Source organism: Lytechinus variegatus, chromosome 6, assembly GCF_018143015.1.
Source record: "Lytechinus variegatus isolate NC3 chromosome 6, Lvar_3.0, whole genome shotgun sequence".
NCBI lineage: Eukaryota > Metazoa > Echinodermata > Echinoidea > Temnopleuroida > Toxopneustidae > Lytechinus > Lytechinus variegatus.
The window spans coordinates 30,207,143-30,225,908 of NC_054745.1; the positions used below are offsets into that span (position 1 = coordinate 30,207,143).

An 18,766-nucleotide genomic window follows, 5' to 3' on the forward strand; every position below is an offset into this window, starting at 1 on the left:
CAGCTCATTTTGGCTCTCAAATCATTCATAATTGTCTAGGATGTATAAATAGATCATTGTCTTCACCATCGATGAATCAAAAAAGAGCGTGGTAATCATATGATTAAAATTTGTAATGTAAATATGCCATTAAAACAGAAGTGACCCCAACCCCTTTTGAAAGTGAAGACCATTTTTTTCTTCTTTTTTTTTTGCTTGTCAAATTTTCCTCGGAAATATATGCCCCCCCCCTTTTGGAAAATCCTGGATCCGCCCCTGAAATCAGTGTTTACTGTCGCTGCTTTTTTTTTTAATGTAACTAAGCTTGTGACTCACGTCCTAAGTGTTTCTTGCTGTAGTCGTGTATAACTTGTGATATCTGTGCCACACTGGTGTCAAAGCTCTTGGTAAACCGCGTGAACGTGTCGTGCTGCCTCTCACTGTCGGGAGAAGAAAAAACACAAGTTAAAGGGGAACTACACACTGACCAAAAGTTTGTTGCAAAAATAGCAGAAAAAAAAATTGGTGAAGTTTTTAGGAAAATCAATAGAAAATTAAGAAAGTTATTATAATTTTTAGTTTTTGATTTGTGACGTCATATACATGCAGCTGCCTCGTACAGTATGTTGCATAAATTTCAATTTTTTAATGATAAGTGATTACTTTTTTCCTTCTTTTTAGGAAGGGGTGTGAAATGATTTGTCTACTGATATATACTGAATGTACAATTACATTTCATCTATTTTTTTAGAACCATACAATTTGTAGGAAAGCTGCTTGCATATGACGTCACAAATCTAATAATTGAATTCTAATAACTTTTTCATTCGTTAATAGATTTTTCCTCAAACCTTCGTCAATATTTTGAATATTTTTCTGATATTTTTACAAATAACCTTTCATCAGGGTGAACTTTGCCTTCAACATGTACCCTTTATATAGAAATGCCCCATTATACAATTGAGAATAATCATAATAATGCTTCGTAAAAAATATCATTAGCAATATCAACAAGCATAAAAAGAAGAAAATTAGAAGTACATGTGGCTCATACTCACATGGTTGCAAGGTCTAGATTATTGGAAGGGGGTTCAATGTTTTGGTAGAAAGCTGCTCCTAAATATTCATCCTTCTCTGCCTTCCTCTTCCCTTGTTTCCAGAGCTACAAAGATATAAAAAATATATACATATGTTTGGTAAATGTAAGACAATCGAAGTGTAAAACAATCAACCACACCAACCTCGTGCAGTCATGATCCGGTGATGAAAAGGGGGGGACAAAGGAGGATAGAGTGGAAAAACACAAAAGAAGAAAGACAGCTTAATATATGGTCAGTTCTCCCATGTCTGCGCAGTCTCCCAAGTCTGCGCACCCGCGTATCTGCGCGATTCTAGTAAAAGAAGATATGCAACGAGCACGAACTTTACACATGCAAAACATAGACAGGTATTCATTAAAAAATCCGACTCAAAATGGTGGAAAAAATAATGAATTCAGGGCGTTTCATGTGACAGCCTCAAAATCCAGCCTTTCTCATCAAAATCCCCGAATCGTGTGCAGAGTGAATGAGTGCGCAGACATGGGGTACCATTTTTTTTTTTCAATCTGAAAATGACTGCCCAAGGTTTTTTCCAAGAAAATCATACATTTCTTACAAATTTTTATGAGATATTTGGCACACAAACTCATTATGATGTAAGGAACATTATCAACTGAAAGATTTTGTGGGGGACAAAGGAAGATAGAGTGGAAAACAAAAAAGAAGAAAGACAGCTTTATACACATGATATATAAGAGGGAAAGAGATAGAGAAGTAAGGAAGAGAAAAGAATAAATGGGGTGAAAATTGGGTTCCATGACATCTGCTCATGCGACAATTGCTCCGATTGAGAATCTGCACGTAAAGCCAAACATAGAATCTAAGTTCCAAAACTAAATAAACCCTTATCATAATCTTTGCATCATTCTGAACCAAAAGCTCTATTACTATCCAAACTCCTATACCCTAAACATTGAAATGTTAAAGACCCAGACCGGACCCAAAAATGAAATTGACAAATTATATACCAATCGAAAGCTTATAAGCTACTTAATACAGCAATGTGAGCTTTATTCATTTTCACCCTTCCCAGCTGAGTATTTTGCTTAAGAATATTCCAATTATCGGACTTCGAACCCGGCTTAGAAAATAGGCTTTATTGTGCTTTTCAAATGCCTCGAGACCGTGACGTCACGTTGTGTAAGAAGCGTCGCGATTCCATAGGTTTGTACACAGAAAAACTGGGTTATTTTTTTGCTTTCCAGATTACGCATTCCATTTTCTTCACTTCCATCACAGAGTGATATCACATATATTTTTTCCTACATGCTTAAATTATGAAATCTACAGTTTTGAACTAGTTTTTGCCATATTTTATTTCCTGCTTATTTGGCGTAGATTTCAAATCTATCTGCATTCAGATTATGTATCACAACTTTTTCCTGACATAGCAATTTAGGCCCAATAAGAGCCAAACAAAGAAGTCACAAAAAAGGCAGTGAATAGTTGTAGGTTTCCATCAATTTCAACAGTGAATAATTGTGAGTGCCATTTTCATCTGAAAACGAAAAAAAAAAATTGGATTCATAATATAGAAATGGAAGAAAATACCCAATGCTTTTGTACACAAACCTATGGAATCGCAACCCTCCAGACACAACATGACGTCATCCTTTCCAGGCGACGTGGGGTGCTCAATCGAAGCGTACTTTGGAGGAGCAGTTTCTTTGATTTTTATCTAATATTTCTAAAAAATGGAAGGAGATGTATAGAATATTTTTGGTATATTTGTATTGTATGAATCATTGCCTTTCTTTTAATATATGATTGTTTTTACACCGGTCAGGGTCTTTAAGACTGGATAAAATGTTGTGTCACCGAAAAAGGGAGGTGGAAAGGGAATGAAAGGGGAAAAAGAAGAGGCGGTGGAAGGAAGGGGTGGAAGAAAAGGGGGAAGGTAGGAAAAGGAGAAGTGGAGGAAGGGGGAGGAAGAGGAGATGGAAGGGGAGGAAAAGGAGGATGGGCAGAAGAGATGGAGAAACAGGTAGTAAATGGGGGGAAAGCAGGAGGAGCAGCAAAGGAGGCTTCGTTAAGGCCTCATTCTGTTTTTAGCCACACATAGATTTGTGGAGGTTTTTACAGGCACTATTCATCTGTGCCAGCCGCACAGAGATGCTGTGAGCCTAACAGAGCAATACTGTAACAGTAAGCTCAGTCACATCTTTGGGATTGTTAAAGTCAAAATATTTATTTCAATGTGTATGTAGTGCACTGATGTAACATTGGGCATCGCTGCCACATTGTCGGTTGTTGCAGGGCCTCTGTTAGCGCTAACGTTTCTTATGCAGTCAGTACAAAGTACTTGACAAGCACAAGTAGTAATATAGAATGCAAATGGCAGTCTGTACAGGAAGAAGAAGAAAGGATGAGCAATCGGGGTAAGACAAGAAGGAAAGGGGGGGTAATTGGGGGGGGGGAAGGAGACGAAGATAGAAAAGATAGGAGAGGAAACGAGAGAAAAAGGAAAATGGAAGAGAAGGGGGAGGAAGAGATCTACAATATAGAAATAGCGAATAGGCACAAGTGTAATGATGCGAGATTTCGGATGAGGTGAAAGAAAGATGCTCTATTCAACAAGGCATTAGCCCAGTTGAATAGAGTGCCTCTTCCTTACACCGAATGCGAAATCTCACACCATTGCACAAGTAAGAATATTCGCTATTTGTGTTGTACAACGCCTCAGAGTTTAGCCCAAATATGAAAAAAGAAGAGGTTTTCCCTGCAGTAACCTATGAAAAGGGAGCAAAAATATTGACCACAGGCAGCATTGCACATGTAGCCAGCAGGCTATACGCGTATTTTCACCTTCATTTTTTACTGAGCGCAATGAATAGAAACGCATTTTGAACAGCAATTTGGGATGGTAAGTCGTGTGTGCAACCCCATCCCGCATACATTCGTAATTCCGAAGCGTCATTATTCCGAAGGTTCGTTATTCCGAAGGTTCGTATTTCCAAAGGTTCGTAGTTCCGAATGTTCGTTAGTACCAAAACGAAATGAGGTTCGTAATTCCGAAAACGAAGTGAAGTTCATAATTCCGAAGGTTCGTTAATCCAAAAACAAAACAAGGTTCGTTGTTCCGAAGGTTCGTTAATCCGAAAAACGAAATAAGCTTTGTTGATCTGAAAGTTGGTTAATCCAAAAATGAAATAATTACGAGCCTCACTTCGTTTTCGGAATTACGAACCTCATTTCGTTTTCGGACTAACGAACCTTCGGAATTACGAACCTTCGGAAATACGAACCTTCAGAATAACGAACCTTCGGAATATCCGAACCTTCAGAATAACGAAAATTCAGAATTACGAATGTATGCGGGATGAAGGAATAGGAAGGGGGAAGAAGGGATAGGAGACACTAACCTTTTCGTCTGTACATGAAATAAAATGCATCATGACATCACTAGGCCCAATCACAGGATGTGCGGTCATTCTGTTCATCCATCTTTGTAGTTGATCCATTCTCTTCTCAATGAAAGCTTCCTCATAACGACCTATTGAAACCAATAAAAGAAAAAATCCCACTGAATGGAAGGTGTTGTGGTCTAATACATGTAGTTTACATACGACTTTTATCTCTCAATCAGAGGGACATTGGTTCGAATCCAAGCCCTTCCGCAAGAAATTTAGCCATGCTGTGCTGCACTCAACCCAGGTGATGTGAATGGGTACTCGGCAGGATTAATTCCTTGATTCCACCAAGTGCCTTTAGCCGATGGAGCTACATGTATAGCTAGGATAGCAGAGCTGCCAACCTGAAAAAGAACATTTCAGTATTTTTAAAGTTGAAAATCAGTATTTTGGTGAGGAAATCAGTATTTTCAAAAAATACCATAGGACAACACATGAAGCTGAAACTTTAGAAATCATTTTTTTAAATTAAACTATCAGTATTTTTCTCACTTTTCAGTACTAAATACTGAAAATAAGTATACAAATAGCGAATAGGCATGAGTGAGATGGTGGGAGATTTCGCATGAGGTGAAAGAAAGATGCTCTATTCGACGAGGCATTAGCCGAGTTGAATAGATCGTTTCTTTCTTTCACCGAATGCGAAATATCGCACCATTGCACGAATAAGAATATTCGCTATTTGTGTTGTACAACGCCTCGGAATCTAGCGAAAATATGAAAAAAAAAAAGAGTTTTTCCCTCCAGTAATCTATGAAAAGGGAGCAAAAATATTGAAAGCGAAAAGCAAAATCCCACAAGCCGGGCCCACAAGCGCACATGATCTTGGAGAGCATTGCGCATTTAGCTAGCGGGCTGTACGCGCATTGTCACCTTATTCAATGAAATCGCATTGTGACGTCACCTTCTAAGGCCGTGCAATGGTACATTTTGGACGGTACATTTTGGATGGTACGTCTTGTGTGCAACGGTACGAATGTGTGACATTCAGCCTCCCATTTGATCGCGTACAACAAGCTACACGTAAGTAGACGTTGTACAATACTACTTGGCAGCTCTGGGATAATGCATAGTCCGCCATTGAATAAACTACACGTAGCTAATCGGGACTTTGTAATTGCTACAGTACATGTATTATTGAATAATTATCATTACCAAGAATAGTATGTGACACTGACAGTTCACATTATTCCTCACATTGAACTTCTGTATTCTGTATGAAAAAATATAATTACAGTTACTGAGTCATCTTCTGTTGTATTACAAGCACAGAAGAAAATAGATGGGCTCAAGACAATTTCGCCCTAAAATGCTCCAAAGGGGAAGAAAAATTTGTTAAAGGAGAATGAAACCTTTGGAACAAGATAGCTTGTGTGAAAACAGAAAAATCAAAGAAACAGATCAACGAAAGTTTGAGAAAAATCGGACAAATAATGAGAAAGTTATGAGCATTTGAATATTGCGATCACTAATGCTATGGAGATAGCGAATTGGCAATGCGACAAAGATGTGTGATGTCACTTGTGAACAACTCTCCCCATTACTTTAGTATATATTTCACTAGAATTGCCTCTTTTATCACATCTATCCATAAATCATGTGTTCTGTCTACATGAGGGCATGTAATACATATTTTTTAAGAATACATCATGGATAAAGAGTTTGTATCATCATAACAAAAAGATACATTTTGAGGGTATTTTATAGTCCACCAAAGGGAAAGTTGTTCATCAGTGACATCACACATCCTTGTCGCATTGCCAATGGGAGGATCTCCATAGCATTAGTGATTGAAATATTCAAATGCTCATAACTTTCTCATTATTTGTCCGATTTTTCTCAAACTTTCTTTATTCTTGTTCTTTGATTTTTCTGTTTCTACACAAGCCTATTTGTTCCAAAGGTTTCATTCCCCTTTAAAGCCCTGAAAAATAATTAAGAGAGCCCTAGGAAATTTCCTATTCACTGTGATGTGGAATATCTAATGTTGCAGATTTACATATGTATGTAAAAATTGTTGTTTGTGAAAAGTAGCAGCCCAAAATAAAAACAAAAGTACATCTATAAAAAAAAAATTCTGCCTGAAAACAAGAGAACAAGAATGATATAAACTCTTTGCACATTAATTTCATTCTGAGGGAATAAACATGACAACGGAAATATTGATATGTTCTATGAATCTTGCATTTTTTATTGCAGCATCGATACTGGTAATTTTTTCTCTAAAGTTTAATAGTGAACCCCCACCACAAAATGCACTCCTATATAGACCACACTACAAGTTTCGGCGAGCCCAAGAGAAACATACTTTATTGAACACTATATATTTTATCATCTGACTTCACAATTAAATATCTTAAACATGGCAGAACTTGAACACTTTAAATCTGTTCATTATGTGGTGGCATTCACTAACTGTTGTGCACCACTGTATGCCAATATACATGTAGATGTGGGTAAAAATATTGCATTCATTGCTTCACCTTCAATTTCGGATTTACAAAATTTTTGTAATTATTCTTTTAAATGAAAGGATATTATTAAAGATTTTGTTAATCCGTTAGGGATGTTATTGATAATGCCTTTATCTTCACAAGAGGCATAGGAAAATCTTTATTTTGATTGGAATTGCACATATGTGTAAAATGACAACATTTGACAGGTTAGGGTACAAAAAAGACTCTTTTAATCATTACATGAGACAATTAAATATATAATTATAAACAACCTCCTCAGGTAAGAAGATTACATTTAAAAGTTATATATTCTTTTAAATGAATGGATAAAGATTTTGTAAAAAAAAAAATTATAGTGAAATTCACAAGAGGAAAAATTTTCAAGTATCTTTCATTTCTATTCTCTTGAAGTAGAAAATCTAATTCTTGCATGATAATCTTGCTGATTTTGCAATCTTTATGACAATTAACAGCAAGCCAACAAAATTCAGATTCACTCTGAGTATAAGTACATGTATATAGTTAAATCTAAAGAGATCAGTTTTAAAAAGAATACATAGTGATGAAAGAGAAAGAGGTAAACCAAGGATAATTACGATTTTGCAAAATGCTTTTATGTGAAAGTCTCACGATATCTTTTACGATTTTCACTCTCTTCAGACTAAAAATAATCACTATTAAATATGACCTATAAAAACATAGGAAGTATAATTATTACACATCAATAAATGTGTAATGTCAATAACTGGCTTTGTAACTGTAAAAGTGAAAGTTATTATGATAAAATATGGATAAATATAGCCCTTTAGAACCGTATTAAGGATATTTCTCAAGTGGTTAAGCTGGATTACCTTTAGGTAAATGGGTGTAATGTGAAGCTGATAAAATCACCTTTCTCCATCTGGCAACTTTATTTATTTTAGGTTTCACTGTACTTTAAATTATTTATAGGGCAATTCCCCTATCCCTTGAATTATATGTTTTTTTAAGAAAGCAGGAATATGAGGAAAATAAAGGCATGAGTTTGTCACAATTCCAATTAAGAATCAAATTGGAATTCCCTTCTTTTAACCTGTCTTTACTTCATACATGATGCACTGTCTCAAAGGCTTTCCAGTATGCTATGTTTTATGATCAAACTTTGAATGAGTATAGTCAGTTCCCCCATGTCTGTACAGTCTCCCATGTCTGCACACCAGCGTATCTGCGTGATTCTAGTAAAAGAAGATACGCAACGAGCATGAACTTTACACATGAAATACATAGACAGGTATTCATCAAAAAATCCGACTCAAAATGGTGGAAAATAATGAATTCAAGGCATTTCATGTGACGGCCTCAAAATGCAGCCTTTGTCATCAAAATCCCAGAATCATGTGCGAAGTGACTGAGTGCGCAGACATGGGGTACCATTTTTTTTTTCAATCTGAAAATGACTGCCTGAGGTTTTTTCAAGAAAATCCTATATTTTCTTTCATTTTTTAATGAGAAATTTGGTACACTTACACTTAATATAAGGAACACTATTAACCAAAAGATTTTGTGAAATAAGAAGAAATTCATGTTAAATCTAATAACTCAAAATGTTAGGTGCACAGACTTGGGGCCACCATCATAAAAGGTAAGGCTACACAATAAATCACCTATGCACTGTCTAATAAGAAACCTGTCTCCAACTGCCATAAATCATAGAGAATCAGTCATAAAACCCCAACATTATCTCACATAAAAACTTTTGAAACACGTAAAAAGGGGTGCTTTTGAGCCGACCGGATTACTAAAACATCCATTCTGTACATTTTAGAGAACTAGCTTAAGGCCTCTTATAAAAGCTGATTATTTTTCTGTATTCATACAGATCAGAGCCAGACTTTTTTCTTTGTCTTTTTTTTTGGGGGGGAGTTCTCAAAGCTGCATCGAGCGCTAGCTGGGTCCCGTTTCACAAAGATTTCTTAAAATAACAAGTGCACAATTTCCATAACAAATTTACTATCAGCCAATCAGATTAAAGGATTTCAGTAGCTTTTAACTATTATTGTAAACTTATTATTATAACAAGTTTTATGAAACAGATCCCTGTTCTGATAATAATATTACGCATTCATACAGCACTTTAACACATCGGAACAGTGTCTCTAAGCGCTTTACAGATATATTATTACCCCGGTCATCGGATCCTTGCATGCCCACATACAATGTGTGCACCTTCCCTGGGGAGCATTCCAACAAGAGTTCCAAGACTCGATTGCTCGGCATACTACATAGTCTTTCGCATTCTTCCTGGTACCCATTTAACACCAGGGTGGAGAGTGGCAAATTGTGGATTGACGCCTTGCCAAAGGACACACGACCCTCTGATTACAAGTCGAGAGTCAGAACCGCTACACCGCTGCGCTTCGATTCGTCCATTCACCACATGGTCTACATTTAGTCTAGTGCCATCCTGTCCATCAACATTTTGTCCAAAAACCATTTGGTCCAATCACAACTTTATCTAAATACAAGTTGGTCTGACACCCATTTTCATTTCATTTATTTTGCACAATTAACACTTAGTTCAATTAGACCAAATGGTATATGGACTAAATGGCTATTGGACCAACTGGTTATTAGATAGAATGGCATTAGACTTTAATGAAAGTAGACCATGTGGTGAGTGGACGAACTGATGAAAGACCAAATGATAGTAGACGAGGTGGCAATTGGACGAATTGGCATTAGACGATTTGGAAATAAAGTAATCACTGGGTAGGGAAGTTCTTCTGATTTTGCTTTCACACCGCGAGACTACCGTGACATTGGGGGAAATACATTGAAAGTAAACATAATTTCTGCAAGTGCCTTCTTTTTACAACAGTTCACTTCTTACAAGGTCAAGTACTATTCAACAATTATTTCCTTTTGAGAATATCACAAGCAATTTGCTTTCGCACTGCCAAAACGACGCACATTTTGTGATCGTAATGGATCAGAAAATTCTTGGTACATGTATTCTCAGTTTTTCAATCGGTCTGAAACCATCTAACCATGCAGCAGAAAGGGTCGTTAAGATGTGAACCCTAACCAACTATCCCTCCCCCTCTTTCCACTTCACCTGTTGACCTTTGACCTCAAAACCCAATACCTCGATGAATAGTCAATGATGGGAGCACAAGAAATCACTTATTAATGTTCATTTTTTATTCACCTCAAAAGACGTCTAACAAGATTACAAGTAAGCAGGATTCTTAACCAACCCCCCACCATCCCCCCCCCCCTCCCGAGATCTTGGCTAGTGACAGTGCAGTCCTGAGGAAAAAAACGTATCTGCCACATTATGTGATTTCCTTGATATATTTATATATACACTGTATGACTGATCTATGAAAAAAAAGTAAAAATGTATTTTTTTTGGGGGGGGGCTTGTTGCTCTGTGTGGGCTTGCTCAATTTAAACATATATTTTGGCTTAATACTGAAAACCCGCACTTTCGCTTTACGAGGTGAATAATTCGAATTTCATCGATTTTTAAATAGATAGAGGGAAAATCAGATGGTACACATATCTAAATCATTTGGGGAGAAGATACATCCCTACATCACGATAATTCGGTCACAGCAATATCATGGAGTAAAAAGAATATTGCAAAAGGCAATAGTTCCGTTCACATAAAAATGACAAAATCACTGCATTCCCTCACCTGTTACTTGTTTGTCTGGGAGAGGTGGAACAATGATAAGTGTGAACTTCTCCGCTAGCCTCTCGTACAGCCAGTCAAAATGTTTATATCTCCGGCTCACCCGAATGCCAGTATTCTAACAAGGAAATAAACATTAGTTGCAATAACCATATCAAACCTGAAAGAGCTATAAAATAAGACTAAAGATTTGTTAACAAGACACAAGCCTTTTTATCTTGTGCAGATAGGGTCAGATATAAACTTTGTTTTTTTTTTAATTAGTGAAGTTTTGAAATGTGGTAACCTCCCTCTTATGCATGGATCCAATTTTTTTTTTGGGGGGGGTTCATAACCTCAGCATCCACATCCATATGGAAACGACAATCCTGAGCTTATTCAAATTAGTGCTATACGATTTGTTATCAAATTGGTCTAAGTGTATCACATAATAGACATATTTACAATTTAAAAGCCTTTTGAAAATTCTTTACAATTCCATTTCCCGCTGGTTTGTGACTTTCTTTCCACTTCAAGACGACTTACTGATGGTGTAACTTGGTATGCGATGAAGCTTTTCATTCCCTTCAGTTTACTTTCTTTCTTGGGGTTCTTAATCTCGCATGTGTATTTATCCACCGTCTCTTCCCATCTTGGACCATCCTCTGCTTCCTACCGGCAGAAAAGCAACAAACAAACAAGCAAATTACTATTTTACAAATGTATAATAATTTACAAAGGGGCTGTAGAGCACAAATAATTCAAGGCTCAGACAAATGTCGGGTCGTGTGGTCCACTGGTTTATAGCAATGGACTCGCAATCGCAAGGTTGTGAGTTCGAATCCCCACTCTGCCATTGTCTCCACTTTGATAAAAGGCCCGAGAGTAATATCTGTCGTCTCTAGGGTCAGCCACTATGATTGATTAACCTAGGCCTCAAACGTTTCCAAGGTAATTGGTTGATAATATACTCAGCTTGACGGTTACCAGCAAAACGCTGTCCTGCTGAGTTCCTACCGGAGTTACCACACACAGAAACAGGAATGACCATTGAATTAGTGCTGCAGCCGAACCGCCGAACCGAACGGAAGTTCGCCGAACTTGGCACTTCCGAACCGGACCGAACCGAACCGAACTTAAAGGCCTGGTTCGGAAGTTCGGTAAAAAAAAAGAATGTTTGTATGCAATGCGTGAATGTGATGACTACATAGATTTAAGTATAAAATTAACAAAATATATATTGGTTAGTGATTGTGCACAAAGAGAATTCCACTCAATATATTTTTAAAATCCACTATGATAGCTCCCATCTCGTCTTTGATTGAACTGTTATCAACTTAAGAATATTTTATTAACATAAATATATTTTTTCTTGATAAAATGAGGGGGCATTTTGAAGCTAAACTCGGTATAAAAGTGTGGTGTATTTACGTATTGCCGTAATCGATCGTGATCGTAATCGGACCTAATCATTTTGTATTTAATAAAGAAAAAGAACCAGACATAAATTCATTCCTCGTAAATGACAAAGTATGACAGTTTCGGTCTCGTGTTTGATTAAATTTTTATCATTTTCATTTTTTTTATAAACATGAATAGGCCTGGGAATAAACATCGATTGATCGAATGGTTCGATTGGCATGCCGCCAATCACCAATCGATTAGCAAAATATACACTAATCGAATGTTCGGCAGATCCCGATTATGACGTTGGCATAACTCTAATACCCAAGTAATAATAATAAAATGACAAGAAAACAATGATGACAGCTGTTTTTTACAGGTTTAAAAATTATGTTACCGAGGTAATGTTTCAAAAATTATCAATGATTGTATCACATTCACAGTTACATACCAACATGATAGCGCTCCGAAAATGTTAATCCCACCCGACCTTGCCCTCATACACAAAATAAGTCATTGTGTGCGTGCACAATAATAAGTAAACACATAACCAGCTCACTCGAGCTGATTGGACCTTCGGATAGCCAATGAAACTTTGGGAAACAAAGAAGCGGAAGGCATGTGGTTCCCTTTATTATCAGGAAAGGTCATGACTTCAGAAATAAATTGACCCCTCCCCCATCTGTGTGTGTGTGTGCGTGTGAGGGAAAGAGAGAGAGGGAAGGATAGGGGTGGGAGCCGGAGAATTTCTTTCATGTTTCAGAACAATGCAACCTTTTTTATATCCCCCTCAACCAATGAAAACTACATTCCAACACGCGCCCGCCTTCACCAGTACTTTCTCGACTAGTCTCCAAAAATAGACCCAGTTATACATGTGGGTTCAAATGATAAAAAAACGTAATTTTGAAAGGTATTTCAAATGAAATATTTTTTTTAATACATGTGTAGCATCGTGGGCAGTGCCACAAGTGGAGGCGGGGACATGGTGTGGGCAAGGGATGAAATTTTTCAAGTGAAATGCTCCACCTGGGCTCAGTCTCAAAGAATATACTTCATGAATGAGTTGTTTACGTCTTTGGACTCGGCGGGGCTGATTCATTTATATGCAGGGGTGTGGCACTTGGAGGGATGCATGCATAATACCAGGGTACCAGTATTGATTTAGGAAAGATTTTCATTGGAACAATAAACTGAAAGATTTAATCTCATTTCATGAAGTTTCTTTTGATATAAAAAAATCATGGAGAAGGGGGAAAAGGGCCTCATTTATGCTGAACATGTGACTTTGATGGAGATTTCTTCATGGGGAGGTCACCATAAAGTAGGTCAACTATTGTGACTTAAAAGACGTGATTCCCGACGAACAATCGAATCATTCAATTATTTTTCCAGGAAATAATCGAATGGTAATAATAACAATCGTCCCAGGCCTAAACATGAATATATTTTTTCCTTATAAAATGTGGGGACATTTTAAGTTTAACTCAGTTAAAAAGTGTATCGTAGTTGAATTACGTATTGCTGTAATCGGATGTACATTTAATTGAAAAGACATAAATTAATTCCTTGTGACTGACAAAGTAATGGTAAAGTATATATATTCCATCTTCTGAAATTTCTATATCAATATAAAAGATAAATAAATAAGAGATGAAGGAATGAGGGTGAAAAAAAAGATAAAAATTCAAACCAAATCAACGCATTTTCCCTGATCGATGTTCCGGAAATGGTTGGTAAGGAAAGTTGAAACAGGAAGTCCAAACAACCTGCTCTCGGTTGCTATTATACAGGTAAAATTCGTATTCCAAACTTGACACGTTTTTCCATTGTCAATATTTTCTTAAAAGTGGTTTAATCTGGCCAATTACTGAAAATGAAATGATAAATTATCAGTTCCGTCTTAGTTCTGACGATCAACGCCGAGTGATTTCACAACACTAAAATACGCAGTACAGTCCCATGTACACATTTTTGTATTAGAAATATGTTTGAAGTCACGTAGCGTCGATCTTTCTGGACCAAGAATGGACTGATATTTTATCTTTTTAAAGTAATTCATTGACCAGATTTTACCACTTTTCAGGAAATAGGGACTTTCTAAAACACTCATATTCTTTGGAATGTGAATTTTACCGGTATAATAACAGTTGAGTGGAGGTTGTTTGTCTACTATTTCGACATTCCCGATCAACACTTTCCAATTTGAGAAGCTGCGTTGGCAATGACATCGTAATCGATCATGATCATAGCTACATGAAATAATCGTGAAAAAAATATTCTGATCTTTGTAATTCTATTTCTGTCCTGATTCTATCGTTATCAATATTTTTTTCTTTTGATTTTTTTTATTTTCATTTTAAAAATGAAAGTAGAAATGACTTATTTTTTGTTTATTAAAACAAAAGAAAGTTCAACAATTATCTTAACTATTCTTTTTAGAAACAAAATTTATTATTAATACATGACAGTTCATAAAAGAGATTACTCGGTAGTAGGTCGGCGATCTTTTTTTTATGTTACATTTAATTTGGCATTTATTGCCGAACCCCGAACCGAACCAAAGTTCGGAAAAAAATTGCCGAACCCTGCCGAACCGAACCGAACCCGAACATGCCGTCTGACTTGCAGCACTACATTGAATCCATTTATACAGTCATAAAAATTAAAAAGCCTTCCTTCATTTATAATAATAAAGCTCAGGTACATAATGTGGAATATTATAACCATTCTCAAAACTGTAATGTAATGTCAGAGACATTTTTAAATATATCATAAACTCATGCTGTGAGAGAATAATATTCTTCAATCTAATGACATCAGTAGTGCAAAGTAAAACAAAAGGAGGGTAAAATTTGAATGCAAAATCAGGCCAGCACAATTAACAAATACATTTAGAATGTTTACAAAGTTTTAAGACAGGATTTTAAATCAAAATAAGTTAAGCATAATGGCTTCATCAATATCAATTATCAATTCAATAATTTGGTTCTTAATCATTTAATCAAGCTAATTATGTAACTCATATTCTTCAATAATTTAATGCAGATTTTTTTCCATGTTTTTATGCTCCTTCACTCATATCACTTCACCATCATCAGTATTCTTTTCTGTTTTACCTCCTTTTCATTTCTATCAGTTCATCAATACATACAGCTTTCTGAGGGTAGTGGGTAATATAAATAAAAGAATGGATGTTTTTCAAACTATCTGTATGGAATAATATCCACTAAAGGGATGGTCCGGGAAGAAAGTATTTATAGCTCAATGAATACGGTAGAATTTACAGAGTAAAATGCCGAAAATTTCATCAAAATCGGATAACAAATAACAAAGTTATTGAATTTTAAAGATATATCTTGTGAAAACAGTCGTCATGAATATTCATTAGGTAGACTGATGATGTCACATCCCCACTTGTTCTTATACTTGTATTTTATTATATGAAATTAGGTTTATTCAATAGTTTTCCTCCAAAAACTAGAAAAATTGGATTGACAACTGATTTAGTGCATTAGATATTCATTGCTGCAACTTATCTCATTATAGGGAGACATATTATTCACACATGTATAAAATAATGAAAAAAAAAAAGATTTTATGTAATAACATAAGAAATCGGAAAGTGGAGATGTGACATCATCAGCCCACCTAATGAATATTCATGATGACTGTTTTCACAAAATATTGTCAAACTTTAAACTTCAATAACTTTATTATTTTTTATCCGATTTTGATGAAATTTTGGGCATTTTGCTCAGTGAATTCTACTCCAATGGATTAAGATATAAATTTTTTCAGCCTGGACCATCCCTTGAATAATAAAAACAAGGATTCTATCAATCAAATTTACTTACAATAATTCTGATATTTCCATCTGGTGATGCTCCTTTCTTTGATGCTGCTCCTAATAAATATGCCTCTCCTCCCGTCTTCGCAAATACTGAGAAACGACTATCATAGAAAAAAGATATATAAGGATAAAGAAATTAATTTACATAGACACGCACATGCAAAAATCATGACTCGAAAGGGCCTTGAAATTAAAAATGTTTTTGACCCCACCTGGATTTTGTAGATGCAAGGGCAAACAGTTTAGGATCCAATAAGAGTATAGAAATAGCTGTAAGAGCAGTTCAGCAGCATGCATTTTTAATATTTGTGTTTATTTTAAGGAGTGTGTGTTGGGGGGGCTTTGAATGCTGTTAAAGCTGGTGAATACCTAAAACCCTGTAAAAAAATCATATCATATTCATGGTGAATCTGTAATGACTTCTATTTTACGAACATAACATGAAATACACCATATGCTCATTGACGGCAGTCAGCTCAGAGCTTTCTGCACAATGGCAGCTTCCACAAATAAGCATGAAACACACAGGGTTCCCCAGCCTTTCAAGAAAACAAAATACCCTGATTTTTCCCTGATGAAGTTTAAAAATTCCCCGATAGCTATTGAAACCCATTCCCAGTTTCGCATGTGTAGGGGAAGGCGGGGTAAGTTGTGACACTTTTTGCATTTTGCATGTTAGAATTGATATGACTAGTACTACTGTAGAAATAAGTACCTTGCCTTTAAATTTGATTCTTGGGAAATGTTTTTCACCTACATAAAACTTTCTACCCCCACACTGAAAGTCATCGTGACCTTTGAAAAAAACGATGTCAAATGGCTCAACTTGCCCCATATATGGGGTAAGTTGTGCCACCGTCTGGGGTAAGTTGAGCCACAAAAACTACATACAAAATGTATGGGGGGAGAATCATCATGTCAATTTTTTGTTTAAAGTCTTTTCACTTGCTAATTCTCTATAAATACTAACATCCTTTAAAAGGAAAAGAGCAGTCATGTAAATTTGCTCCTTTCAGCCTGAATTTCAATCGATTTTTATGGTTTGTTTGGTTTTTTAAGATACATTACCATAGGAATTACCATGGCTCAACTTGCCCCATGCTGTTTGGCTCAACTTACCCCAGTCCGAACTTAGTGCGATAATTTTGTATCCACACATTTATTATGCATCCATCATATAAACGACTATGACAAGAATGAAGATCCATACCTGGACTAACAATGTTGTTATCATGTCTTTACTATATTTAAAGACGTGTGTGTGTATAAAACACTTATCTTTTTCACACTCTTTTTTACTTTTTTGGCTGAAATTCATACTTTTCCCTCTAAAAAACTACTTTTTGTTTCAAAGTGGAAAACAATGTGGTGGGGTTAGGGGTTATGTATGGGTCATCAATACATGACACCACCATAATAACTGACTCATTCATTATTGGCCTGGGGCTGGTGGCTCAACTTGCCCCTATGCTCAACTTACCCCGCCTTCCCCTAAAGTTGTTACACTGAATTACATGTATTTTTAGTATAAAAACAACAATGTGAAACTTATTAGTAGTACTTCACAGGCATTTAATGGCCTCCCTTCTCCCCAAACACCCATCCACCATTCTGTACCCCACAACCACCAAAACAAGTCATTCAATGGATGTTGTTTTGATATGTAACAAAACACAACAGAGTCTGACTGACTACCGTGCTTTCAACCTTTCGGCCGATCAATCAAAATTCCCTGATTTTCCCTCATTTGAGACATTTTTCCCTGATCTGAGGTACTCTTCATCAAATTCCCTGATTTTTTTTCTGACTGAAAGAGTAAAATAAATTTCCGATTTCCCTGATGGGCTGGGAACCCTGAACACAACGCACCTTTCCACCATAAGCTTGATAGCGGCAGTTGTCTTATGCACGCTATCCACGCACTTTGATGGCAACTTCTCCTCAATCATTGCGAGCTGTCTTTGAAACATATTCCCCCGTCAGGTTCGGACAAAGCTCAAGAATCCTGGAAGCAACAATCAACCCAAGAAGATCTACAGAGAGTGACGCTCAACTCCAAAGCTCAGTGTCTTATACAGAGAGTAACTAGCGGACTAGTACTTATTTGAAGAATATCACTTAAGTCTACATCCAAACTGTATCCAAAAAGCACCCATGCAGGAAAATTCTGGCTTCTATCTGTAGATTAAACTCAGAGTCCACAACAAAAGTCTAACCCAGTTCTCTGTTTTACCAGGTACATGTATGAAGTACATGTATGATGGTTCTTCGCTACTATCCAATGTGCCTGTATGTAAACCAGATGTTTCACTTCTACCAATTCAATGCAATGATTAGCCTTGATTGAAGTGGTGTTGTTCAAAGAAACTGAGTGCGATTCATTTTTGTTACGGGAAATTGCCAAAGGCATAAAGTGTGAACAAACTAACATCAGAAATGCATTTCAGAGAATCACCAACTTCTCAAAGTTTGTTAAATTGAAGAAACTCTGATAAAGTGCCTGTGTTGAACTGACCAACATAGTACAGCCCTGATGGCGAAGTATGCAGCAAATCTGGATGTAATAAAAGCTACAGACATTGAGGTATCCTGGAAAAGCAGAAGAATAAAAGAAAGTTGCTTGAATGGAGAAATGCTTGAGGATACTCCCAAAGGCTATCAGATATTGAGGCCCGCAACAATAGTGGTTCCAACTTCAGCACATCAAAGACACTCAAAGGTATTTCTCGTCTCAATCCTCTATTGCACAAAGCAGGAAGAGTACAGTGAATACATGCAGGTTGTCATAAACCAAGCCAAGATAAATAAAAACAAATAGAAGATGGAGTATGCAGGAAGCGCAATCATCTGTTCAAGTAGGCTATGATACTCAGCTTCATAACCAAATGTTTATTTTATTCAAACTAGTC

At 36.4% G+C, this 18,766-nt stretch overlaps 1 protein-coding gene across 5 annotated transcripts in view; it reads right to left on the reverse strand.

The window, feature by feature from the left end:
* The window catches only part of LOC121417345 (sorting nexin-33-like), a 67,663-nt gene that overhangs the window by 10,632 nt on the left and 38,265 nt on the right, over nucleotides 1-18,766 (reverse strand). For all 5 annotated transcript variants that reach the window (XM_041611021.1, XM_041611023.1, XM_041611022.1 and 2 more), the window contains 6 exons: nucleotides 15,862-15,958; nucleotides 11,147-11,272; nucleotides 10,625-10,739; nucleotides 4,442-4,572; nucleotides 1,038-1,141; nucleotides 316-419 (listed from right to left, as the gene is read on the reverse strand). In XM_041611021.1, the coding sequence (XP_041466955.1) occupies nucleotides 316-419; nucleotides 1,038-1,141; nucleotides 4,442-4,572; nucleotides 10,625-10,739; nucleotides 11,147-11,272; nucleotides 15,862-15,958 (677 nt within the window). The remainder of the gene's footprint in view (nucleotides 1-315; nucleotides 420-1,037; nucleotides 1,142-4,441; nucleotides 4,573-10,624; nucleotides 10,740-11,146; nucleotides 11,273-15,861; nucleotides 15,959-18,766) is intronic.